Source organism: Centropristis striata, chromosome 24, assembly GCF_030273125.1.
Source record: "Centropristis striata isolate RG_2023a ecotype Rhode Island chromosome 24, C.striata_1.0, whole genome shotgun sequence".
Lineage (NCBI taxonomy): Eukaryota > Metazoa > Chordata > Actinopteri > Perciformes > Serranidae > Centropristis > Centropristis striata.
This window is the reverse complement of record NC_081540.1, coordinates 20,354,396-20,380,592: the sequence shown is the minus strand read 5'-3', so window position 1 is coordinate 20,380,592 and position 26,197 is coordinate 20,354,396. Positions and strand designations below refer to the sequence as shown.

The 26,197-nt window shown below is 37.8% G+C and overlaps 1 protein-coding gene across 2 annotated transcripts in view; it reads right to left on the bottom strand.

Annotated features, from left to right (window-relative positions):
• The window catches only part of dmd (dystrophin), a 432,308-nt gene that overhangs the window by 206,180 nt on the left and 199,931 nt on the right, over positions 1-26,197 (bottom strand). For both annotated transcript variants that reach the window (XM_059327929.1, XM_059327930.1), the window contains exons 13-18: positions 25,543-25,724; positions 22,577-22,727; positions 16,204-16,323; positions 11,075-11,194; positions 6,774-6,881; positions 6,150-6,329 (exon numbers count right to left, since the gene is read on the bottom strand). In XM_059327929.1, coding sequence (XP_059183912.1) covers positions 6,150-6,329; positions 6,774-6,881; positions 11,075-11,194; positions 16,204-16,323; positions 22,577-22,727; positions 25,543-25,724 — 861 coding nt within the window. The remainder of the gene's footprint in view (positions 1-6,149; positions 6,330-6,773; positions 6,882-11,074; positions 11,195-16,203; positions 16,324-22,576; positions 22,728-25,542; positions 25,725-26,197) is intronic.

The window sequence follows — 26,197 nt, the reverse complement described above, 5'->3', positions numbered from 1 at the left end:
TTCAGCAGGGAAGAGTCTAATGACAGTAAAGTAGAACTAGGACTGGGAAAGCCTTGCTTCCATGGAAACCTGGTGGAGTGGTGGAGACTGCGTGCTCCTGCTGAGGTCAATCGACTAATTATCTGACTGATTATAATGGACAAGTAATTGAGAATGAGAGAGAGATGGAGGAAGAAGGGAGAGAGGGAGGGAAAGAAAGATGTAAGTGCCACTTAAGCTTGTATTTGTATTTGTTTAATCATTTCTGTTATTACATGTTACATGTGTTCTATTAATTCATGTTCCTGTCCTACCAAGAGAGTTCAACACAGCGAGGGTCTTTCTTTCTTTCTTTCTTTCTCTTTCTTTCTGTCTTTCTTTCTGTCTTTCCGTGCTGTCTTTCTTTCTGTCTTTCCGTGCTGTCTTTCTTTCTGTCTTTCTTTCTGTCTTACTTTCTTTCTGTCTTTCTTTCTTTGTTTCTTTCTTTCTTTCTTTCTTACTTTCTTTATGTCTTTCTGTCTTACTTTCTTTCTGTCTTTCTTTCTTTCTCTCTTTCTGTCTTTCTTTCTTTCTTTCTTACTTTCTTTCTGTCTTTCTGTCTTACTTTCTTTCTCTCTTTCTTTCTGTCTTTCTGTCTTTCTGTCTCTGTCTTTCTTTCTCTCTTTCTTTCTTTCTGTCTCTCTGTCTTTCTTTCTGTCTTTTTCTTTCTGTCTTACTTTCTTTCTGTCTTTCTTTCTGTCTTACTTTCTTTCTCTCTTTCTTTCTGTCTTTCTGTCTTTCTTTCTGTCTTACTTTCTTTCTGTCTTTCTTTCTTTCTTACTTTCTTTCTGTCTTTCTTTCTTTCTTTCTTTCTTTCTTTCTTTCTTTCTGTCTCTCTGTCTTTCTTTCTTTCTTTCTTTCTTTCTGTCTTACTTTCTTTCTCTCTTTCTTTCTGTCTTTCTGTCTTTCTTTCTGTCTTACTTTCTTTCTGTCTTTCTTTCTGTCTTACTTTCTTTCTGTCTTTCTTTCTTTCTGTCTTTCTTTCTGTCTTACTTTCTTTCTGTCTTTCTTTCTGTCTCTCTGTCTTTCTTTCTTTCTTTCTTTCTTTCTGTCTTTCTTTCTGTCTTACTTTCTTTCTGTCTTTCTGTCTTTCTTTCTTTCTTTCTTTCTGTCTCTCTGTCTTTTTTTCTTTCTTTCTTTCTTTACTTAACCTCACGACTGGGTTTATGGATATTTTGAATAATGTATTGTAGCTGGACGATGCTCAGGTTGGGGTTTATACTCAAAATATACAACTTGTTTCATTTTAGGAAAAAAAAGAAAAAAAAGAAAAGAGGGTCACTAGTCATGTTACCATTAAAGTTGAAACAATTTTGGAAGCAAAATTTTGAAATGTCGCATTAAAGAAAATGCGATTTAGGGACGCTTTCATCAAGTGGTTTAGAGCAAATAAACAAAGCTGCAGTAACGTACTTTGGTCAGTAGATGGCAGTGTAATGCAGGCTAATCTGTCAGTAAACAGTAGAAGAAGAGATTACAAAAAATTACAAAAAGAGGATGCTAATCGGACACTTTGGCCAGCCACGAGAGAAAATGGAGAGGAGTCTTCAGGAGTTGGACTCAACTGGGCAACTTATAATTGTTCTTTCATGTCAGAGGAAACAGCTGATCGGTCATGTGACTTTAATGTTCGATACGTCAGAATAAGCGTTTCCATCTCCCGTTTAGTGCAGTAACTTTTTCCGAAAAAGACACCTCAAGTCTTATCAAATTTTGGTATTTCCATCAAGCTGTTCTCATGCGTTGATAGAGTTTTCTGCAGCGGATTATTCCACATTTGATGCTTTAGCGATAAGGTTCCCAACGGGTGTTTCGAAAGATTTCTTAATCAAAATATAGAACAGTTAAAAGATGGATATCTTTTAACTGTTCTATATATAAATAAAACATTTCAACACATTAGAAAAATGACATTATTTTATATCTACACTGCAAAAAAAGAAAAGTTTCAAGGCAACAAACTTCAATAAAATTTTAAGTTGGACAGTTAAACTAAATATTTTAAGTTTTGTTTTTGAGTTTGCTCAACTCTGAATTTCTCTGGCACGATTGTAACGCCGCTATGAAATGTCAGCTAATGTTGTGACCACAATTTTGAGTTAGCATTGATACGCTAATGGCTACTCTTGTAGCTGTAACAAGCAGCGCCGCTAGCCTCAGTTAGCCGCTAGCATCAGTTAGCCGCTAGCATCAGTTAGCCTCTAGCATCAGTTAGCCACTAGCATCAGTTAGCCGCTAGCATCAGTTAGCCGCTAGCTTTCGCTAATGACCAAATTTCACAACAAAGAAATAAGAGTTATCAGAACTATTGTCCCTTGTTGTGAACCCCAACTTAAAGATATAAGTAACAACAACTCACCAACTTGTTTTTGAGCAGACAACTGGCTTCCTTTGTTGTGCTAACTTACATTATTGCCCTAAATGTCAGTAAGTTATATTTCCAAGTTTTACCAAATTAAATCACTGTTTTAGGCCAAAAAATACAAGTTGGCTTTTTTGCAGTGTAACGGATATCGTGCTTAAAAATCAATTTAATGTTTCTCTGCCAAGAAATGTGCCTCTGAGGCAGTGAGTTAGAAATATCATTATTATATTTTCCAAAATTTGGCCACATTCCTTCAAGTCCCAGCTTCAGAGCTTCTGAATACAGAGTCTTTCCTGATAACCAGTGCTTCGGGGCATAAGGGTTCTTTTGCATCTGTAATATAAATAATTCTGATCTAAAGTGCTTCTTTATCAGCAAAATTCCAAAAACCACAGAAGCACTTTTCAGTGAGCATGTCAGACTGAAAAGCACAGATGTGACATGAGAGATAAAGACTGAGAGAGTTTGTGCAGCTCCAGAAGGAGATGAGGGAACAGCACGGGAACAGGGACAATTAAGAAAGACAAGCGTTTCTGAAAGTAATAATGAAGAGTGATGTTGACTGAAACCTCTTCCATCATCAGCGTGCAGGTGGAACATCATCCTTCTCTTCTGGATTCTCCACTGGTGTGGAACATAAACCTCTCTAGGTGTTCGATGACACCCAGACACTCCATTTATTAGGGCCTCAAAATTTTGCATTGAAATGAATGGGACGGCCGACAAAAAATGAGCGAAAAAGAACAATAATTGGAGATATTTAAACGTCTACTTCTCCGGCATAATTTCACCTAGAGACTCCATTTAAACTTTAAACAGTAGACACAAGTCTTGTGTATCGGTGTATTAATCCACGTTTCGATAGGTCATATAGTTTTTTATCAATCCCTGTTCAATGACCATGATCATTTTTGGAGAAATTCTGAGATTATAATGGGTGTGTATTGCACGGAATGTTCGTGTCACAGTGTGTGACATCATCGCCAGAGTGTAGAGGGAGAGAAGAAATTGTCAAAAAATACATTTGAAAACTGCGCTCCAGGCCGCAAATTCCACTCTACAGAAATAATTTATACATAGAAACGTAGGAAAATTAGTCTTCTCCCTCACAATCCTCTGGTAAAGCTGTCAGAGTTATAGTTTGGGCGTAGGATGCACAGATGCGCCACCAAAACCACCAACAGCCTCATTGGCTCCCATATTAAAAACGCAGGAAGATTTCGGAAAAAGGGAAATGGAACAGTTTTTTTAGATCACTCTAACAAAGCTATTTTTTCATTTTTCCTAAAAAAAACCATATGTAGACGTTCAGGAAGAACTCACTTACTACACTGTAATAAATGATCCTGTAGTCATTTCATTTTACTTAATATATTTGATCAAATGTATTAAATATAAATGCATCCTTGATTTTGAGGCAGTTGTTTAAGTAACTTTAATATAAAATGTTTGCGATAGAATCTACTTATTTTGATCACATTAAATATAATCTTTATGTGTCTGTAATTCTAAATCAAGAGAATTTTGAATGAATCCAACACAATAGAATTAGTCCGTTTTTAATTGACACTTAACACTTCCTGTTAAGTTGTTATTAACTCAACTTGTAACGTAGTTAGATTTAATTAATAATATTGCGTGCAATCTGTTGCCTCAATTTTATTGAGTAGTATTGTTTATCTTTTTTTTACAGTGCACTTCAGCTGGCTCACTGTAAAAAGGTGTTTAGTCTAAAAACAAGATATAAACACTAAATCTGAGGGAAATGATCTCGCTGCATGGGCAGATAATTTCACTCGACAAGATTTCCTTAAAATTGTTAAATCTAGAAATAATCAGTCGTAGTCGTACGCTTAAAATAACAAATTAACTCTTAAAACAAGATAAATTAAAGCTGCAAGCAGCGATGAACTGTCCCGAGCAGAGTGACCTGACAATTATTTGTTTCTTACCAACATAAAAAAAACTTTAGATTTAGAAGTGTTCGATAATTGATCTTGTTTTAAGAGTTAACTTCTTATTTTTATTTCTTAATTGTTTATTCCTTATCGTATTTCTTACCAGAAGACCAGAACCCATTGGTACCATGTTGTGATGTCTTAGAAAGCTGTGAAATAATTCTCTAAAGTTCTTAGGCTGAATTTTACAGAGAGAAAAACTGGCATGGTCATTTTCAAAATTGAATCAGAACTTTCTTCTTTTGCTCAAGCAGCTACTTTTTGATCAACTTTCTCTTCTCTTTTATCTCTTAGTTGGAACTTTCTGCTGGTTTTCATTCCACTACCTAATCACAAACTGATTAAGAGCTGGTACACTGAGTGAACAGAATGAAGAGCAGTCAGACAGAGAATCAGCCCAGAGCACCAGAGCTGCCAAACTCACCAGTCTAGACCAAACTTTGCTTTAAGCCACAACTTCAATTCACACTTTTGTAGCAAAATCCATTTCTAAAGTAGGAATGAATTTGTGACGATAACTGCTAATTAAAAAAAAACTGTTTCGGAACATTGTCACACTGTTGAATGGGTGTTTATCATCGCTTATAATCCTAAAAAAAAAAAAAAGTGCACTCTGTTTATTAATGTTCATACTTGATGTAAATGATGCACACAGAGCATGTTAACCGGAGTCAATCTGGTGTATTAATGTCAACATGGTCTCACAGGAATCCGTGAAATAGCCACGGATTCGCTTAACTCAAAATCCGTGGAAGAGCCACGGAATCACTCAAATTTCCGTGAAACTGACACGGATTTGGCTACAATGCAAGTTAATGACAGTCATATCCCGTGGCTATTCCAACATACAAAGTGATTATGTACATTCACTGAGTGAATATTTAGAAAATAAAACATATATTTCTCGCTAGAAATGTGATCAAAATCCATTTTTATGCAGAAACTAAGTCAAAATATAGATTTTTTTCACTAAAAATGAGAGAACTGTCCGCCATGTTTTTTGTTCTGACCGCCGGGACCTTGAAAGTCATGTGACTTGGAACAAACCAATAGGAACAAATATCCATGGAATAGCCACGCTGGAGGCAGTATCAAAATGACCAAAAAAAGACACAAAATTACTCAAAAAAAGACACAATATGACAAAAAAGACACAAAATGACCAAAAAAGACACAAAATTACTCAAAAAAAGACACAATATGACAAAAAAGACACAAAATGACCAAAAAAAGACACAAAATTACTCAAAAAAAGACACAATATGACAAAAAAGACTCAAAATGACCAAAAAAAGACACAAAATTACAAAAAAAAGACACAAAATGACCAAAAAAAAGACACAAAATGACCAAAAAATACACAGAATTATTAAAAAAAGACACAAAATTATTTTTAAAAAGGCACAAAATGACCAAAAAATAGACAGAATTATTAAAAAAAGACACAAAATTATTAAAAAAAAGACACAAAATGACAGAAAAAAAAATTACTTAAAGAAGAAACAAAATGTGATCAAAATCCATTTTTTATTACATTTCAAGTCAAAATATTGATTTTTTCACTAAAAATGAGAGAACTGTCCGCCATGTATTTTGTTCTTGGACCTTGAAAGTCACGTGACTTGGAACAAACCAATAGGAACAAATATCCATGGAATAGCCACGGGATATGACTGTCATTAAATTGCATTGTAGCCAAATCCGTGTCAGTTTCACGGAAATTTGAGTGTTTCCGAGGCTATTCCACGGATTCCTGTTAGACCAGGTTCATTAAGGCTGTGAAACCTGATTGCACTAGTCTGGTGTACCTGGGAACTGCTCATCTCCAGGTTCTGGACCAGTCGGTCCCAGCGCTGGGCGAAGCTGTCCAGTCGGGCCTCCAGTTTGCTGGCCACCTCTTTGTTCTTCACGCTGGAGAGCAGGTCCTGACTCATGGAGCACAGCTTGTCCATGGTGGGACGCTTCACCTCCAGGTCCGCCTTCACCGTCTGGTGGGACACACAAATATAACAATATAAATACAATATAGAAGAATAGAATAGAATGCCTTTATTGTCTTTATACACATGTACAATGAGATTTGAGAGCTGACTCCAAAAAGCAGTGCGACAATAAATAAAACACATAAAAATATACAATATAAATATAAACATACACATACTTAGGTAGGTAAATGGAAAAAAAAATATGTATATATATAAAAGATATAATGTAAAACATAGGCAAGAAAGGGAGGTAAGGTGCACAGTCTTCAATTCAATTTGCTAGAAGCAGATATGATGCTATTAAGTGTTCATAAATATATTGCACGTTGAAGGACAATTAATTGCACAAATTATTGCACATTGCCAGTTATAGTGTATTTAAAAAAGAAGAAATATTGCACAGCATATATCTAAAATATTTATTATATAGTAGTATCGGAGACTCACAGCGAGACGGCGCAGGCAGGACACCATCTCTGCCTGGTCCTTCAGGTTGGACGTCTTTATGGAGCGAACCAGCTCCTCCTTCTGAGTCAGCCAGGAGTCAAACAAACACTGGAGGAGGAGGAGAGGAGAGGAGAGGAAACGAGGAGAGGAGAGGAAACAAGGAGAGGAGAGGAGAGGAAATGAGGAGAGGAGAGGAGAGGAAATGAGGAGAGGAAACAAGGAGAGGAGAGGAGAGGAAACGAGGAGAGGAGAGGAGAGGAGAGGAGAGGAGAGGAGAGGAGAGGAGAGGAGAGGAGAGGAGAGGAGGGGAGAGGAGAGGAAACGAGGAGGAGAGGAAACAAGGAGAGGAAACAAGTAGAGGAGAGGAGAGGAGAGGAAACGAGGAGAGGAAACAAGGAGAGGAGAGGAAACAAGGAGAGGAAACAAGGAGAGGAGAGGAGAGGAGAGGAGAGGAGAGGAAACAAGGAGAGGAGAGGAGAGGAAACGAGGAGAGGAGAGGAGAGGAGAGGAGAGGAAATGAGGAGAGGAAACAAGGAGAGGAAACAAGGAGAGGAGAGGAGAGGAGAGGAAACGAGGAGAGGAAACAAGGAAAGGAGAGGAGAGGAAACGAGGAGAGGAAACAAGTAGAGGAGAGGAGAGGAGAGGAAACGAGGAGAGGAGAGGAGAGGAAACGAGGAGAGGAAACAAGGAGAGGAGAGGAGAGGAGAGGAAACAAGGAGAGGAAACAAGGAGAGGAAAGGAGAGGAGAGGAGAGGAGAGGAGAGGAAACGAGGAGAGGAAACAAGGAGAGGAGAGGAGAGGAGAGGAGAGGAGAGGAAACGAGGAGAGGAAACAAGTAAAGGAGAGGAGAGGAAACGAGGAGAGGAAACAAGTAGAGGAGAGGAGAGGAGAGGAGAGGAAACGAGGAGAGGAGAGGAGAGGAGAGGAAACGAGGAGAGGAGAGGAGAGGAGAGGAGAGGAAACGAGGAGAGGAGAGGAGAGGAGAGGAGAGGAGAGGAGGAGAGGAAACGAGGAGAGGAGAGGAGAGGAAACGAGGAGAGGAAACAAGGAGAGGAGAGGAGAGGAGAGGAAACGAGGCGAGGAAACAAGGAGAGGAGAGGAGAGGAGAGGAGAGGAAACGAGGAGAGGAAACAAGGAGAGGAGAGGAGAGGAGAGGAGAGGAAACGAGGAGAGGAGAGGAGAGGAAACGAGGAGAGGAAACAAGGAGAGGAGATGATACAAGGAGAGGAGAGGAGAGGAGAGGAGAGGAAACAAGGAGAGGAGAGGAGAGGAAACGAGGAGAGGAGAGGAGAGGAGAGGAGAGGAGAGGAGAGGAAAGGAGAGGAGAGGAGAGGAGAGGAGAGGAGGGGAGAGGAGAGAAGAGGAGAAGAGAGGAGGAGAAGAGGAGAAGAGAGGAGGAGAAGAGGAGAGACAGACATGTTATCATGTCCTGCTGGTCCAGGACTGGTCCAGGACTGGTTCAGGACTGGTCCAGGACTGGTCCAGGACTGGTCCAGGACTGGTCCAGGACTGGTCCAGGACTGGTCCAGGACTGGTCCAGTCCTCCTGAGGCCTGTTAGTCTGACAGCATCTCTCTCTGCTCGGCGTTACAAGGTGAATGTTTCTGTTATCAGCAGTTCATTTGCAGCCAGAGCCTGAGGCGCTAGTTCAACTAGCATTTAGCCAGAGAACAGGGAAAATTGAATTCAATGCATTTCCTGATGTTTTGAATAATTAATCAAATTAAATGTGGTTCTCGTGAATGTCTCGGAGCCACTGTGGCCAATGATATCTCATTATAAAACAGTGGAGAGGTTATTTCATGATGAATCTCTACTTAACTGTGAAGCTGAATAATCAAACTTTACAGTCCCACAAAAGACACAGAAACAGTGTCACTACATACAGCATGAACACAACTTTTAAACAGATAAATTCCAGTGAACAAAAACATTATTATCAGGAAAACAATCTTTACATATCACTAATTTGTTGAAAAACAGACAAATTATTGGAGTTTTGCTGTTTTATGATCAGATGGTAAACAAAGAGTGATATGACCTGAAGGGCGCTGATGCAAATCCAGTTCTGGGTCTTTTAATTAAGGCTGATCAGTTAATCGTGTATAATCCGATGTTGTGATTTTAGCTTCCTCAATTATTAATCACAGAACATGAGCAAATGGGATGACACATTTAATTTCCTTTACAGAGTCTGCTGTGGCTTCAGATAGAAACGCTGCAGACGCTGATAAAGGAAAGTGAAACTATGAAGACGTGAGTGTCATCTCAAAGGGCGGTTATTAATCATTCTGATCAAGATATATGTTTATGCTGCAGATAAGGTTAAAGGATGAAGGTATGCAATGTTTTGTGAAATATTAAATATATCAGTCTTGCATGTTTTTTAGCCATTAGCACTAGCTTAATGACTGATTGTTGCGCCCCTTGATGTGGGACATGCTGCCATGTTTTTTTTTTCATGCATTCAAATTTTCACCTACTGAACATTCCTGCATACTGAGGTCCCTAAACAGGCTTTGAATTACATAATTTGGGTATCACTGGAAAGCTGAGACTCAATTCAAATTCCAGTTTTATTCACATGGGATGATGTTCGTCCCCAAAAGGAGCCCAAGACAGAATTTCTTGAAACTTGGATCACTGTAGCTCGAGGATAACCACAGCCTCATGAAACTTTACAACCACAAACTAGAGAACCAGGCCAAGTTATTTCTAAGATAAGAGAGTTTCTCAGCAGTCAGAGATACAATCAATGAGAATACAGAAATCTCCAAAAAACACTAAAGTTTTATAAACCAAATCACAGCATGGCGTTTTCTATGTTGTTCCTCGAGGTCTTGATGTAGTAATTTAATATTCTCAGGGCTTTTTGATCATTTTTATACATTCTTGAATTAAAAAAAAACCTAATTCAGCACCAAATGTGTGTAAAAACTCAACCAAAACGTTGCTGCAACAACTTACTAGACATAGTTGAGCATGGACATGGAACCAAAGATGAATGTGCTTAACCCTTATGCACCTGAATAGGTTTACTTTATTGATCAATTAAGTCATTTTTATTAGAGATTTATGCCCAGAACAATCTTCAGGTCCACAGCTTTCAGATGGTGCACCACTTCTATGTGCTATTTATTGTTCACCTGCTATCTCCCCTTAACCCTTTAATGCACAACATGGTCTAAAGTGACCCGATAGAGTTTTTAAGTTCTATATCTTTGCAATAAATTATTTTCATCATTCAGTATTCCAGGTTTTCCTCAATTAGTTTTTTTTTGATCATCATACATCCTAATTTTATGTTTTCCTTCATTCATTTTTGAATAAAATCCCCTTTTGTGTCACTACTCTTTTAATGCACAACATGGGTCAAAAATGACCCTTATCCATTTTAGTAGCTTGCTAAGATAAATACTTAGCTAACTTCTTGGCTAGGTATTTAGCTAAGTAGCTTGCTAAGCTAAATACTTAGCTAATGTCTTGGCTTAGTATTTAGCTAAGTAGCTTGTTAAGCTAACTACTTAGCTAATTTCTTGGCTAAGTATTTAGCTAAGTAGCTTGCTAAGCTAACTACTTAGCTAATTTCTTGGCTAAGTATTTAGCTAAGTAGCTTGCTAAGCTAACTACTTAGCTAACTTCTTGGCTAAATAATTAGCTTAGCAAGCTACTTATCCAAGTAGTTAGCTATATATTAATACCAAAACTTTTTTTCTATGTATGAGAAGCAAAATGGAAATAATGATCTGTTGTTATCAAAAACAAGATATTTAAAGAATACTTGGAATATTCAATCATAAAATAAGTTGATATCAAAAGATAGAGCACAGAAACACACAGCAGCATTAAATAATATGGGGAATGAATGAGGGTAATTTTTGATCCATATTGTGCTTTAGAAGGTTTTTATATGTTGTGCATCAAAGGGTTAAAAGTCCACTGCCCCAAAACTCCAATTCTCTATAAAAGGGTGCTGGATGATAAAGGGTTAAGATCTTTACATGCTTTTTTACACTTGTTGTGCAGTTCAAAAATGCATTCAAAATGTTATCTGCTTGTAAATATGAGACAAGTTAATAAATAAAGTCGTATCTACCCAAATTACAATTGAGTACAAATTATTTTTGTTCATTTACTTCCATGAAAATGAGTCTGTTTCAAATTTCTCTTAAAGCCTGCAGAATGTGGGAGTAGACACGATCTGGATGATCTAATCTCATTATACATGCAGCAAATGCTGCTGTGATCCTGCCTCCTCAAGCCACAACACACACACACACACACACACACACACACACACACACACTCTCTCTGGTGGTCATACCTGTTAGTGAAGTGCTGCCATTTCAGTAAAATCTCCTGAAGCAGAATCCAGCGTTCTTCTGTCCATCTACAAATGGCTGCCCAGCGGTCTCCCAGCACCTACACACACACACACACACACACACACACACACACACACACTCATCTATTAATGTCCATATTAACACAAAGATTCCTTTTGAAATATTTCCCCTGAGGGACTGAAACATTTTCATCATGTTGCCTCAAAGGCTGATGGATTCACATCTTCACTTGCCAGTTTAATTTTTTTAGCTGGCAGAAATGCGGTTTGATTGTCATCGTGTCTCCCAGAGGGACAGAGCCCGTCATGACTGTGGAAGGGCATGAAATTCAGAGGACGGGGACAAAATATCTCTTTATTCTAACCCAGTTCATGGCGTCCATTGACTGTACAGATTAAATATAAAAAATGATTATTTGTGGTATGATAAACAAACAGATGATAAATAATTGTACTTAAGAGCTATTCAGGCTCTGTACAACATATGGCCAAAAGAGTGTGGACACTCCTTCCAACAGAAGTGTTTCCAGAGGACACTTAAAAGTGATGCACACGTCTGGACAAGCTTGATATTATCACGTTATTTCATGATAATGAAATTTTCATGTTATAACGTGATATATAGCGTTAGCACGTTAGCCCGTGTCAATTACATTGCAGTTAAACAAACCAAATGAATGAATGATACCTGTCTTAGTTGGTCTCTCCTAATGGCAACAAGTTGGTCTTGGTCCATCGATTGCCAGCTAACGTTAGCACGCTATGATCAGCTGCAAACGTTAGCATGCTATCGATTGGCCGCTAACATTAGCACGATATCAATCACCGGCTAACGTTAGCACACTATGATCAGCCACTGACGTTATAACATGAAATTATCATTATCTTGAAATAATGTGATAATATAAAGTGTGTCCAGTCGTGTGCATCACTTTTAAGTGTCCTCTGGAAACACTTCTGTTGTGTTGAGGTCTATTTGCAGCGCTTTTTCTTATCGTGTTGTGCTCTTTGCAGCGCGTTTTCTAAATGCTGAGCTTGTGTTGTCAAATTAATGAAGATGTTTTATCAGTTTGCTTGTATTTTGTGTATTTGCACGCGTTTTCTTAAGTTGCAACTCTGTGAGCTCTCAGGGCCACCGTATTTTTTGCCATATTGAGTTTGTTATATTAAAGTATTGTACTTGGCCCAGCCTTCAACTCTGACCATGTGCATAAGAGCATGTGGGAGCACTTCCACACACACACAAGCTGTGTAAAAGTTGATTTCACTGACTCCATTGTATGGGCATATTGGCAGCTGGCTGTTAGCTGAGTAAAATGGGAGAGACACTATTCCGTTCCATTTAACTGGCAGAGACAAAAACCCACAGTGTGTCCACTGAACAAAGTCATCAGAGTGGCAGAGAGACACAGAGAGGGGAAGAGAGGAAATGAAAAGACAATGAGATGCAAAAAAAAAGTGAGAGACAAGCGAGCGGGTAAAGACAGACTAGGAGAGAGGCTCAGCAGGTTAATCTTAAGATGAATGGCCTGTAATTAATCAAGTGACAGTTAAACAGCGGGGAGAAAGCAGGGAAGGCACCTTCTATTTGCATTTATACATTCCGACACACACTGTTCTCTCTCATTTATTTCTCTCTCTTATCTTGTATTTAGTAATAAACCGCACTGCAGGAAACAACAGCAGAAAGCTCCAGAAAGTCACCAAGTTGCATTAAGTTTCTGATGATGTTAAGTGTGATTAGACTTTGCATGCAGCACCACGAATATGTGTGTGTTCTGCATTGTAACTACTTAATATGACAACAGGAAGTCAAGATACTCACTGCAACAATGTGTCCTTGATATAACACACACACACATTCTTGTACTTCTACCTTTGTGAGGACCCTCATTGTAATAGTGAATTCCCTTGAAAAGTTATAATAGTTTTGGATTTTTCATTAGTTTTAGTTTTATTTTCATTGTGATTTTTTTTATTTTCATTGTAAGTTTTAATTAGTTTTTAGAGTCAGGTTGCCAGTTTTAGTTCAGTATTTATGTTTTTTAAATGCTTTAGTTTTAGTTTAGTTTTTATTAGTTGTAGTTTCTTGTAATGGGGTATTTGTTGGGTGGGAGATTAAAAGAGGTCACAGTAAATTTTGCCTTTATTTCCTTTGTCTGATCCATCTTCATTATGTATGAAAAAAGTTGACAAAGACGAAAACGAAGGACATTTTCACTATAATATTAGTTAGTTTCAGTTATTTTTGTAACCACACAATACAGTTACAGTTAATTTTTTAAACTCTCATTTTTGAGAGGACCGGCCAAAATGTCCTCACTTTGCAAAAATGTCCCCACTCTGTTGGTTAAAAATGTGTTCTGGTCCTCACTATGTAGGAAGTACAAGAACACACACACACACACACACACACGTGAACAGATGGTGTTAGCCAAAACTAACATCTAATGTTCGAAAAAGAAAATATCAATATATTTTTCTTGACGTTCACAATACTTCCAAATGAGAGGCGACAGAATCTTTGCCTGTAGTTTGGTTGATTTGTTCCAGAGTGAGAAGAAAAGAAGGTTTATTGATCTTTTCATGTTCACAGTGACTCATATAGACTGAGCGTAAACAGTCAAATGACGGATTGTTGGAAGGTTTTTTATTCTTTTACTTGTCTTGTTGTTTGTTTGCTTTACTTTTGTAACCGATGTATAAATGACACGGATTATATTTCACCAAAAGTCCATTCTTTTTTATTTATTTTCTGTTCACATTTCGCTGTTAGTTTTCATGTAAAAATCCCGTTTCTGTATTTCTTTTGGGGAGCTTTTATTTTGTTCGTTTTTTTTATTGTGTGACATTTGACATTTCGGCGACGTCACTTCCTGTTGCTTCGCTGTATATGATATGACTGTCTTTAACTTGCATTGTGGCGAAATCCGTGTCAGTTTCACGGAAATTTGAGCGATTCCGTGGCTATTCCACGGATTTTGAGTTAAGCGAATCCGTGGCTATTTCACGGATTCCTGTGAGACCAGGTTCACCAAGCAGTTGTCAGCATCTCATTCCTCATCATGCAGATTGTAGCAGACCCAGGTGTTAGACCAGACCGGCTACACTTTCACATTACATTGCGGCCTTATTGGAAAAGAGGAAGTTGATATGAGGAGAGAAGTCATGGTGATTTGATCTGGGGGAGTTCAGCGTGTTGTCTTTGGGGGTCTGAGCCAGCGAGCATGGCTGGTGATAAACACCAGGAGGAAATGAAGACATTTGGATAATTGGATGCAACTGAAGCTCTTCCTCGGGGAGAAAAGGATTGAGGAGATGTGGATAAAAGGAAGCTGTAAGCAGATTAGCTGAAAATTAAAAACTTTTGTCTGTCCGCTAATTTTTATGCACATCAGATGTGTGATGAGAGATACAGGGAGACTGTAACCTCCCTTACATTAAACAAGATCAGCAGGATTTAACAGGATGTTTCATCTTCTGAGGTTTGATGATCTATTAATGCTAAAGACTGGATTAATAATCAGCACCGCCAACACTTTCACTTAAACTCCTAATATTCATATATATATATATGTATATATATATACACATACATATATATATATACATCTATCTATCTATCTATACATATATAGATATACATATACATATATATATATATACAAATATATATACATACATACATATATATATATATATATATATATATATACACACACATATATATACATATATACACACATATATATACATATATACATATATATACATACATATATACATATACACACATATATATACATACATATATACATATACATATATATATATATACATATATATATACATACATATATATATACACACATATATACATATATACATATATATATATACATACATATATATACATATATATATATATATGTTCATATATATATATTCATATATTCATATATATATATATATATATACACACACACACATGTATATATATGTATATAAATAAATGTATATATATATGTGTGTGTATATGTACATATATATGTACACACACACACACACACACACACACACACATATATTATATATTTATATAGTCGTGGATGGAAAAAACACACATTTTCATTTGTATATTTTTTCTGGAAAGTAAGTAATAAATGAGTAGTTACTAAAGTAATGTAATAAAAAATGTAATTATGAAAAGGAAAGCAGCGAATCCTCACATTTGAGAAGTGCATCATGAAATTATTTTATTTTTGTTTGTTTTTGTTTCAAATATCTTCAGAAGCAAAACAGGGTGATGAATAATAAATAGGTTGAAATGTAAAAGAGTTGCATGTTAAGTAAAAAGTAGAATATTTCTCTCTGAGATGTAGTGGAGTAGAAGTAGAAAGTATAACACAATTTAAAAAAGTACCTGCAATAAAACCACTGGTCCTTTCTCAGAGGTCAGAGGTCACTGTTACAGATACTGTCTACTTGTTTATCCTGTATCATAGTCGGTCCAATCCATCGTCAGAGTGAGACAGTTTGATGGAGCTTCAACATGAAGCAGCAGGCTAGTGTATTAGAAAGCGGAAATCAGCTGCTGCACTTTTAATAGATTTCAGCTTTATTGTTTGCAGTGTATGGGAGGTAACAAGGGGAACTAAGGCCCATACATCAGACGCTAAGACAAGCGTGGAGAATTAGCCGCACAAACAGGCAGCAGAGTCTGGCTCCTGGCTGGAGTCTGTGTGATGAGAACTTATAGAGTAAACAAAATCAGCAGAAAGCTGCAACACACATACATACAGCACCAGCACATCACTGGCAAGGGCTAATTACTGCGCCACAACAAAGACAAAACTATCTCCCGTTCAATCTATTTTCCCTGAGAAACAACAAACGGAGTGTGCCGAGCCTACTGAGAGACTTAGAGAGGGAGTTTTTAAAAGGAGATGAAAATTAGCCCACAAGGTATTTGTCTTTTCCAACTAAATTTCCCCGACACTCTGTGTGATCAGCAAAGCGTGTGCAGTGTGAGCATATTTAACACAGATTTTACTGTAGGAGACAAGATGTGTTTGTGTGTTCTTACCTGAAGTTTGCTCTCCAAAGCAGCCGTGGCGCTGTCTCCGCTGGTCTCGTCCACCACCACCACCATGTGGGTCAGAGAGTTCACCCGGACCTGCTCCAGCTCCAGGTCCTCCTGCAGGAGCTGCAACACAGGAGCACACACACCGCTTTAGTTGGATGGTTTTTAGTAAAACCACAGGGGCAGCTGTGGCTCAGTTGGTAGAGTTGGTTGGCCCCAACCGAAGGGTTGGTGGTTCGATCCCTGACCGTCGCAGCCTACATGTCGAAGTATCCTTGAGCAAGATACTGAACCCCAAATTGCTCCCGATGCTGCGTTCATCGGTGTGTGAATGAATTCCCAATGGTGGCAGGTGGGACCGTTTAGGGTAGCCTCTGCCACCAGTATGAATGTGTGTGTGAATGAGCGCAGTCTGTAGTGTAAAGAGCTTTGAGTGGTCACAAAGCGACTAGAAAAGCGATATATAAGTGCAGGTCCATTTACCATTACCATAGAGAACAAGCCAAATTACCTGTTTTTTGAAGGCCAACCTACATTACATGACATTACATGTCATTTAGCAGACACTTTTGTCCAAAGCGACTTACAATAAGTGATTCAACCTGAAGGTACTAGACATAGACCATAGGAATCAAGTAAGTACAGAACTTTAAGAGCCAACTGTCATCGCTACAGGAGTGCTATATGTTAAAGAAGAAAAGAATAGAAGAAGAGAAAAGAAGAAGGCCAACCTAGAAGTTAGCATCTCATTGGGCTCTATTGAGAATTCTCCTATGGGATTTTTGGATTTTGGATCACTGCAGAAAATAAGCTCTGTGAAGTTTACACGTTTTGTTCAGCAGGATAATTCACAAATTAACACTTTTATGATGTTTGAAGTGTTAATGCAGCCGACAGAAGTGAAAAGCTGACGTTGTCCTATAGTGAACTATACCATGGTCGCATGACAAGCTAACCAGCTGTTTTGACAAGCTAGTGAAACCGTAGCCTAATAAATTGTTTATTAACCTAAAATACAATCTACAAGATTTCAAGAGCTCTGAAAAACAGGACTAGAGGCTGTGAGGCGGACTAGTGAGAGAGTTCCTGTCCGGCGTGATGACGTTTAATGACCAGGACAACCACTGTAGTCTCATTTAGCCACTTGTTAGCAACCGCCTTCTTAAGGACACATACAAACTCCAAAATCCACAAATAGGGGTATTTACTAATGTTTAATATGTCGTACAACAAAACATGAACATCTCTTCAGCTTGTGTTAACCACAGACCTTATTTCAGGCTTCTAACCACCGACCCATTAAAAATCCTCATTGAGTTTGAGAGGAGTACCCCAGGGCGCTAACATGCTAACGTACTTCCTGGTTTGAGAAATCATTCCTGTGGCGCCCGACAAGAACAAAGCAATGTTTAACTATATTACCTAAACACGGCTGCTAAACCGGATTAAAGTTACCACTACACATAGAAAGTTTCTTGTTATGGCAGCTTTTTCATTAAATGTATTACTTATTTTTTTGGGACATCTGAGACTCTAATGAGGCAACTGCCACTTCAACTTCTTTCAGTAATGTTTCATTTAATAGTTAAACTGAGACTTCCAGCTGAATGTATCTTTTACATTGGACATTTCAACTCCTTTAAGTGCTTAAACTTAATCTTCAAGTTCTTTCTGCACTTATATATTTTAATGGTTTGCTCACACTTAAATTAACACTTCAACTTCCTCTGGCTCTTCCATTTAATTCTTTTTAAATGTATTCCACATATGTATTTTAACTATATTAAATATATATTAGAAAAACAATAGCTATTTTTAGATGTTAAAACTCAATTTATTATGTTTGATCATTTTAATTATTATTATATTTATTAATAACTCAACTGCAGAATATTTCTAAGTGCTATAACTTAATCAGTCAAATTGTTTTTCATTTTAATAGATGATTGTTAAGTCTAGAAAATGTTAAAAAATGTGAAAACAAAGACACATTTTAATTACAGATCATCAACCTGTGGCACTCTAAAACTTTAGTCTGAACAGATGTAAGTGCAACAACTCACCATTTGCAATTAGAAGCTTGTCAATGAGACACTTTAGTGTCTATGACTTTCCATTTTTAAATCTGAACATATACTAGAAATGCGAACCTTGAAACAATATCAAATCGCTAGCACAAATGAAAAAGTAAAAATTGGTCCCATTATTTAAACCCCCCACTACCAGTAACAGGATTACATTTTCGAAGCTTCCCTAAAAGCCTCAATTTTCCCAAAATGATTACTCCATTGGTTGCAATCACAGCCAAAATGAGATTTTTGTGTGCACCGAAACAACTGAGTGAATACAGACCAATCATCAGCGCTCCCTAGCCACTGTAATGCTCAAGTTTTTACCAGTGAATTTAATTTAAGCAGTTTCTATGTGGTAGAGTTGGCTAATTGTTGTTTCTCCTCAGCCAGAGCCACAGCAGGTCTGTTGTGTTAAATAGAGTTTGAGAGCTTCTGACTGTGAGAATAGAGTAAAAGCAAGTGTGGGCTTAACAAGGAAGAGTTTGCAAAAGTTTTTATATAATCAATGTAACGATGTCAGATCCAGTATTAACATCACCATGGTAACTACTTCACTTATGGCATTTACACGTCTCTAATTCACTATGTAAACTATCTTTATGACACCAGGAAAATGTTTTGTCCTAACCTTATTGAAGTATTTTTGTGGTCTCAGGCTCCGTTTACACGAGGACGGTCTGAACAGAAGACGCAAAAGTGGCGTCGCATCTTCACTTTTTATTCCTCGTTTAGACGAGCGTTTTCGGGAGGAAATCTGCTGCATACGGTGACGCAAAAGTGTGTGAATTGGATTGTATGCAGCCAGGCGGCATCACTTAAAGCCATAAGAGCATCTTTGGGCATGCAGAAGTTTTCACGCCACACATTTTCATCAGCTACTCCTTCCACAAAGTTCTCCTCCATCACTAGATCTCCCAGGTCTCGTTCACAGCCGTCTGGCTCCTCCCACCAATCGGTGCATCCAGAATGTGATGGAGGTAATTCCAGATCCTTCTCCGTTCACTAATACTATCTGTACATATCCTGGACATTTGGTGGAAAGACTCCTGTAAGTTTATTAGAGCTGCCAGAGCAGCTTGAAGGTCCCACCATGGAAATAATCCCACGTTTCTTTATTTCCTGTCCTGGAGCATGTATGTGACGTAAACACATACGTGACGTGAGCAGATCAGATCAGAGTTTTGTGTCTTGTCAGTGTAGACGACACGCTACGGAGGAGAGGATTCAACTTTTACACTTTGGAAGGTGGTTTTGCGTCTTTAAGCCCCAAAACGCCGTCACCGTCTAAACGAAAGGCACTTCCCATAAAATATTTTGTCGTTTTTATCCCGCAAGCGTCCTCGTGTAAACGGGGCCTCAATTAAATGAAACTGTTGCCTTCTTTGGTGCGTAAATCCAACCAAACTCAAAGTGAAATGGAACAAAACAACAACCGGCCATTGGACAGGCTGATAACAACCTACTGGACCTACTAGAAGGTAGAGTAGGCTGTACTGAAATTCATAAATTCAATAGTAGCCCACTCAATAGTATAACATGCCCTCACTGACAATACTAACATGCAGATTTTACACAGGTGTAATGTTGACCGTGGTCACTTTCTTAGTATTGGACGAATCAAAATTGTATTGTTGGCTAAATGTTGTTTAACACGGCAGGTTTGTTGTGTTAAATATAGTTTGAGAAAACGTTTGTACAGTTGGCTAATTTGATGCTTTTTTCAGTCGTCAGAGATCTTTGCACTGAAATCAGTTATATCCATGTTATATTGACAATTCAATACTGACCTTGGAAATAGCAGCTGGCAAATAACTTGACCACAAGCTGCATTTAGTATAGCTCTGTAACTTATTGGATAAGGCTTCAGAAAACTGTTATCTTGGACATTTTGGCAGCAGGGACATCAAAACAAATGCGTTCTTAGTCCCTAAAAGTCAGCAAAGCATTCTGCACCTTTCCCTTCCTTTCCCTATCCAGTGAGAGCACATGAAAAAATGGTCCAAGCCGCAGTTTGGTCAGTTTGTTACGGTCAGCTTTCAAAGAGCGAAAAATTGCTTGCATGGACGGATTATTGGGCACAGAGCCAGAGGCTGAAGGGCTGTCGTGCTTTTTTTCTTCTAAATTTTTGTACATATTTATACAGCCTTTCTCCCCATCATGCAAAAATATGAAAGGAAAGAGAACAGTTTTCAAACAACAGCAGCATTGAGTGTTGATAAACCTGTGTAAGATCAGAAAAGTGTCATAATCTGCCTCCGAGTTATCAAATATCTACATGCACTCCCCCTATCTGCATGAAAAGAAGAGCAGGAGCATGATGTTCATAATGTTCAATACATTAAGGACTTGTCACAGTAAGCATATGTTGTTGTCCTTGTTTTGGGTTGACTGCCTTTTTTTTTATTTTTTTTTTTTATTTAATTTAATTTATTTATTTTATTTTTTATTTTAATTAATTAATTTAATTTAATTTTATTTTATTTATTTATTTTTTTTTATTTTATTTTTTTTTATTTTTTTTTTTCTGTCTGTTTTTGGTGTCTGTCTTGGCTGTTTGTAAGTGTTTGTATTATATGTTGAAAAATTAAAAATTAAATAAATATTTAATAAAAAAAAAAAAAAGCAGAGCAGGAGCGGTAGTGTCAGTTTTCCAGTTGCTGATGTAATTATGAAGTTTCACCTCTTCAGATTTGCTTCACACTTTTTTAATCACCTGAGACTCTTACACAGCCTTGTTGCTTATGTTTAAAAACCTAATATTAGCTTGCTTGTTACGTCCTGTAGTGTTGCACTTGCTTGATGTTCAGAAGAATGTAAATTATCACCATCATGATATTCTTCACGCTCTTCAGCTGACAGCGTTAGTGGTGACAAACTCGTTCAAACAAAGTGTGATGACAAGCACCCTGCTGTTGCTACTAGTAGTGGAAAAAGGAAGAGGCAAACATCATCTTTTTAATTGTAGACTAGCTGCAGACGCATTTCCCATTTTCCCCTACGCAGGTACATCTCAAAAAAATTAGAATTTCATGAAAAAGTCATTACACAGAGTGAAATATGTCAAGCCTGTTTTTCTTGTAATTTTGATGATTCTAGCTTAGACATAATGAAAACACAAAACTCAGTGTGTCAGAAAATTTGAATATTGTGAAAAAGTTCCCAACCAAGTACTGAGTGTATAGGAATGGACATACTATTCAGAAACATGACATTTGTGTTTAAAATATCCTTTTTTTTATTGATCTTATGTAATACTCTAATTTTCTGAGACACTGAGTTTTGTGATTTCATTATCTGTAAACCAGAATCATCAAAATTTCTATGTGTAATGAATCTATATAATATACAAGTTTCACTATCTGAAATAATTGACAAAAAATATTGAACTCCTGCTGGAGCTCGCCACTCCTCGCGGACCGGTCATAGAGCCCATAGAGTTAAAGTTGGTTGACTGTAACCTGTAAAATCCATAGATTTAGGAGGTAACCTAGTGGCCGTTAGCTGTTAAAATCCATAGATTAGCCGCACCGTTATATAAGCCGCAGAATTGAAAAATGGGGAAAAAGGCGCGGCTTATAGTCCGAAAATTATGGTACCTGTATTTGGCAACAGCCAGAGCAAGTGCTCTCTGGAAGTCGATTTTTTTAATGTTAAAAACAAAAAAGGGGACAAAGTGCTACAGAACAACTATGTTGGCGGGCATGTGGGAGCAAGGAAGCTAACCATGCACATATTTTCTGGATGTGCCCCAGGCTGCGCTCCTTTTGGGATGATGTCGGTGCCATAATTAAAGATATATTGGGGTATGAAATACCAAATGAAAGTAAAATCATGTACCTTGGAAATGTAACTGAAAGTGTAACTGGTAATGATAGTTATATAGTCAAGATACTGCTGATTGCGACCAAGAAGACAATAACAAGGAACTGGTACAAGACTGAATCTCCTGCCATAGAACAATGGCTAGGGACTGTAAGAGAAATATACTGTATGGAAAAAATGACCTACCAACTTCGACTGAAGGAAGATGTTTCTATTTCAAAGTGGAAAAAATGGGTGTTGTATGACATAACGAAAGACATGTGAACTGTAAACTGTATGAATCTGATTTTGTAGAATATGGATACCCGCAGCCATGAATGTTGATACTGTTTTATTAATGTTAAGTGTTTTTTCTTTTGTTGTGCATGTCTCTTGTGTACATGAAAAAAAAACAACCTAATAAACATTACAGTTTAAAAAAAACAAAAAAGGGACATAAATGTGTCGTCTTGTTGTATTAATAACTTCCCAGCAACACAAACCTTGTGCTCTTCAACTTGGTGCTTAACATCCTCCAGGTCGGGACCCAGCGGCTGCGCCCCCATCCTCTTAATCCGAGCCTCCGTCACGTCCAGCCAGTCTGTCAGCTGCTGCAGCTGCTGGTGCTGCAGGTCCATCAGGACCTGGTGGAGTCTGGGGGTGAGAGACAGTTCATTGTGCTGTCAATCACATGTTGGTCCTGCAGGGGTTCGCCATCATCAAAGAGAGTCGAGCTCAAAAATAGTTCAGAAGGGCAGATGGTGTGGTTAAAAAGGCTGATGCCCCCAGCAGTGACTCCTGCTGATTTAATTGGTAGAAGTGGTAAAAGCCCTCAGCCCTGTTCTTTTATTCACTCCTGGTTTAAAACAGACCCTTTGCTGTTTTGTCCAAGTAGTATTTTGTAGTCCAGGCCACGTCTGCACAGTTTTGTGCTTGAATCAACAAGATTATCAAAGTAGATAGCTGAACAGTTAATTAAATTTGGCTCGGTGTCAGTTATCATTGGGATCACCATAATTAGAAAGGCCGCTGTTCTTTGTGTCCATAAATGTTGCTACTGTGGGGATCTTCATTCTGTGTGAGAGATGGAACTTTATTCATAACCCTAAATTAAGATTGAAGAAAGAATGTGAAACTCTGTGTGTGTGTCTCATTTGGACAATTAATTCTGTCACAGTTCTCTCCAAGTTCTTTCATCTTCTGGTTTTTATTCCAAAATCTGTCCGGAAAAACACCTTTGACTCTACTACTTCATCGTATATTTGTAATACTAAAGCTCCTCAGATTGTGATAAACCCTCTTTTCAATTAACAAGACTAATAGTAGACAGCCATGCTAGGCAGAGTCATGCTTTGAGCTAAATGCAAACATCAGCACGGCAGCCAATCTGGTCGTTATCATCATCATCCCAGAAGTCTAGTTTCAGCAGGTTTTTATTAGCTTCTTTAATGGCTCATGATATTAACGTCTTTTGTTCTCGGTGCCCTGTAGTGAGTGTAACAGTTATAGTCATATTAAGTATAATGTTGTCCTAAAAAAAAATTCTGAGCTAATAAATCAAGTGAGAAGTTTTCTCATTTTGCATTGAAATGAATGGACAAAAATGCTTTTGCAGCCACACTTAGCGCCCCCTGCTGGAATTTTGGGTAGAATGCAGCTTAAGGCACTTCCTGGTTTGCCTCCCTGCTCAGACCCGGAGGTTGCCGCCTGATAATAACCTCCAGATCAAGTGAGCATGGCAACATGCTAAAATGACTTACATGCAGATGTTTAGCAGGTGCAATGTTGCCCATGGTCATCTTAGTTTTGGACAAATCTAAATATTACATGATTAACCCCTTTATCGGGCGAAGAACTATATTTGGTAACTTCAGTGGATATCAATGGGGTCCCCATGTCTCTCTGTTTGGTTGTAGAACCACATGGATTTCTTCCAGCTAATCAGTAAAGATCAGGCTACGTCACTGGTGACACCATGACATCTGACCAATCAGTATGATAATAATGTAATAATATTAACTTTATTGACCTGGACCTCCAATGTAAAAGTGAAACATTTAAAAAGAGTTATTTTTCAATGACTTGTACGAGGAGAATTTGACTATATTTCGAGAAAAAAGTGACAAATTTACTACATTAAAGTGGCAAATCTACAACAAAAAAAAGTTGCAGATTTAAGAGAAAAAAAGTGGGGAAAAAACAACTTTTTTCTTGCATATTCACCACTTTAAAACTCATAAATCTGCACATTTTTTTCTCATAGATTTGCCACTTTAAATCTCTTTATTCTCAAAATATGACCCCCCTCCCCCGGGTCCGTATGTTTTTTTTTACATATTCTGGCAGTATGTAATATCCTCCAATATTCTCTAGGGTTGAAATTTGGAATTTGCAAGTATTTCAATGAGTCCTAATTATTAATATTAAGGGTTAAACATAGATATCCAAACCAAATTCAAGTCTATCCTGCAGTTCTTGAGATATTTTACACAAAACCAAAGTGGCAGACAAGGTTATTATAGTTGACGGAAACTAACGAAATAACGAAAACTAGAATTGAAAAAACATTTTCGTTAACTGAAATAAAAATAAAAACTAGAGTTTTTAAAAAAACAATAACTAGCTGAAACTGTATTGCGTGGTTACAAAACAAACTAAAACTAACTAAAATTATAGTGGAAATGTTTAGTTTTCGTTTTTGTCAACGTTTTTCATTCATAATTCAGTGTTTCTATTTGAACATGCAGGAACACATGGTGAATATGTTTACTGAGACTTGGATGTTTACACTCCAACCACAATTCAAAACAGTTAATAACCTTATTGGGGCTGAGATGATAAACCAAAGGAAATAAAGGCAATATTTATTATGACCACTTTGAATGTAGCACCCAACACATAGCCCATTACAAAAAAACCAAAACTAACACTAAAACTAATAAAAACTAAACTAAAACTAAGCATTTTCAAAAAATAAAAACTAAACCAAAACTATAAAACTCACTCTAAAAACTAACTGAATTTGAAAACAAAAATTCACAACGAAATTAAAACTAAAACTAATGAAAAATCCAAAACTATTATAACCTTGGTGGCAGAGCAACCAAAAAAAAGAGCAGCCTAAAAACCTTATACAGAGTGTATTTACCTGGTCTGTCTCTCCATGCTCGCCACTCTCAGGTGCTCCCATTGGGAGTTACGAATACGAATACGAATACGAATACGAATACGAAAACTTTATTATCCACTGAGTGGAAATTCCTCTTTGGTTTAACCATAGACATGTCTCAAAACAAACAGAATAAATAGTAAAACAATAAAGAAAAACATTTCAAAGATAGACAAATATAAAATAGCCTACAGCAATAACTGTACTTCACACAGCACCCATTCAAGTACAAAATTTCATAAAAGCACACCACAGTACAAAAAAAGAGCAGCCTAAAAACCTTAGACAGAGTGTATTTACCTGGTCTGTCTCTCCATGCTGGCCACTCTCAGGTGCTCCCATCGGGAGTTCAGGAGGTTCATCTGCTCCCTGACTTCAGAGTCCTCCTCCTCACTCAGGTTCCCCTCCGCAAGCAGGGCCGCCCCGGCACGGAGGACCCGACCCACGCTGCCCTGGTGGGTGGTCAACTCCACCATGTACCCCTGGTAGAGACGGAGCCAGACACACTTTTCATGCAAAGTCCACTCAGTTTGTCTAATTACTGATCCTCTACTCCCACTGGATGACCCTCATTCACTTTAACTGCTCTCAAAATACATTTCCACCTCTCACCTTAGTGCATAATCTGTTTCCTCAAAGCACTTAACTCTTATATGATCCTTCCAGGGTCTCACACAGCGAAATGGTCGGGGTTGATTCAATTTTGAGAGCATAAAAGTCGATAGTAAGGCAATGGTCCTGTAAGCCCGCATCCATCAGGGTTAATCAACACTTACAGTTAGCTTTAAGAAAAAAACAGCTGCACATTCCTGTAACACTGGACACACCAAGCAAACAGTCACAGATCAATTCAAAATAAGTTAAAAACAATGTTTTTTTTCCTACCCAGAGTAAGCTGACCTCACTGTTTTAGGCACTGTGGGATTTGCTAAATCCCAAAAATTGCCCTCTATGG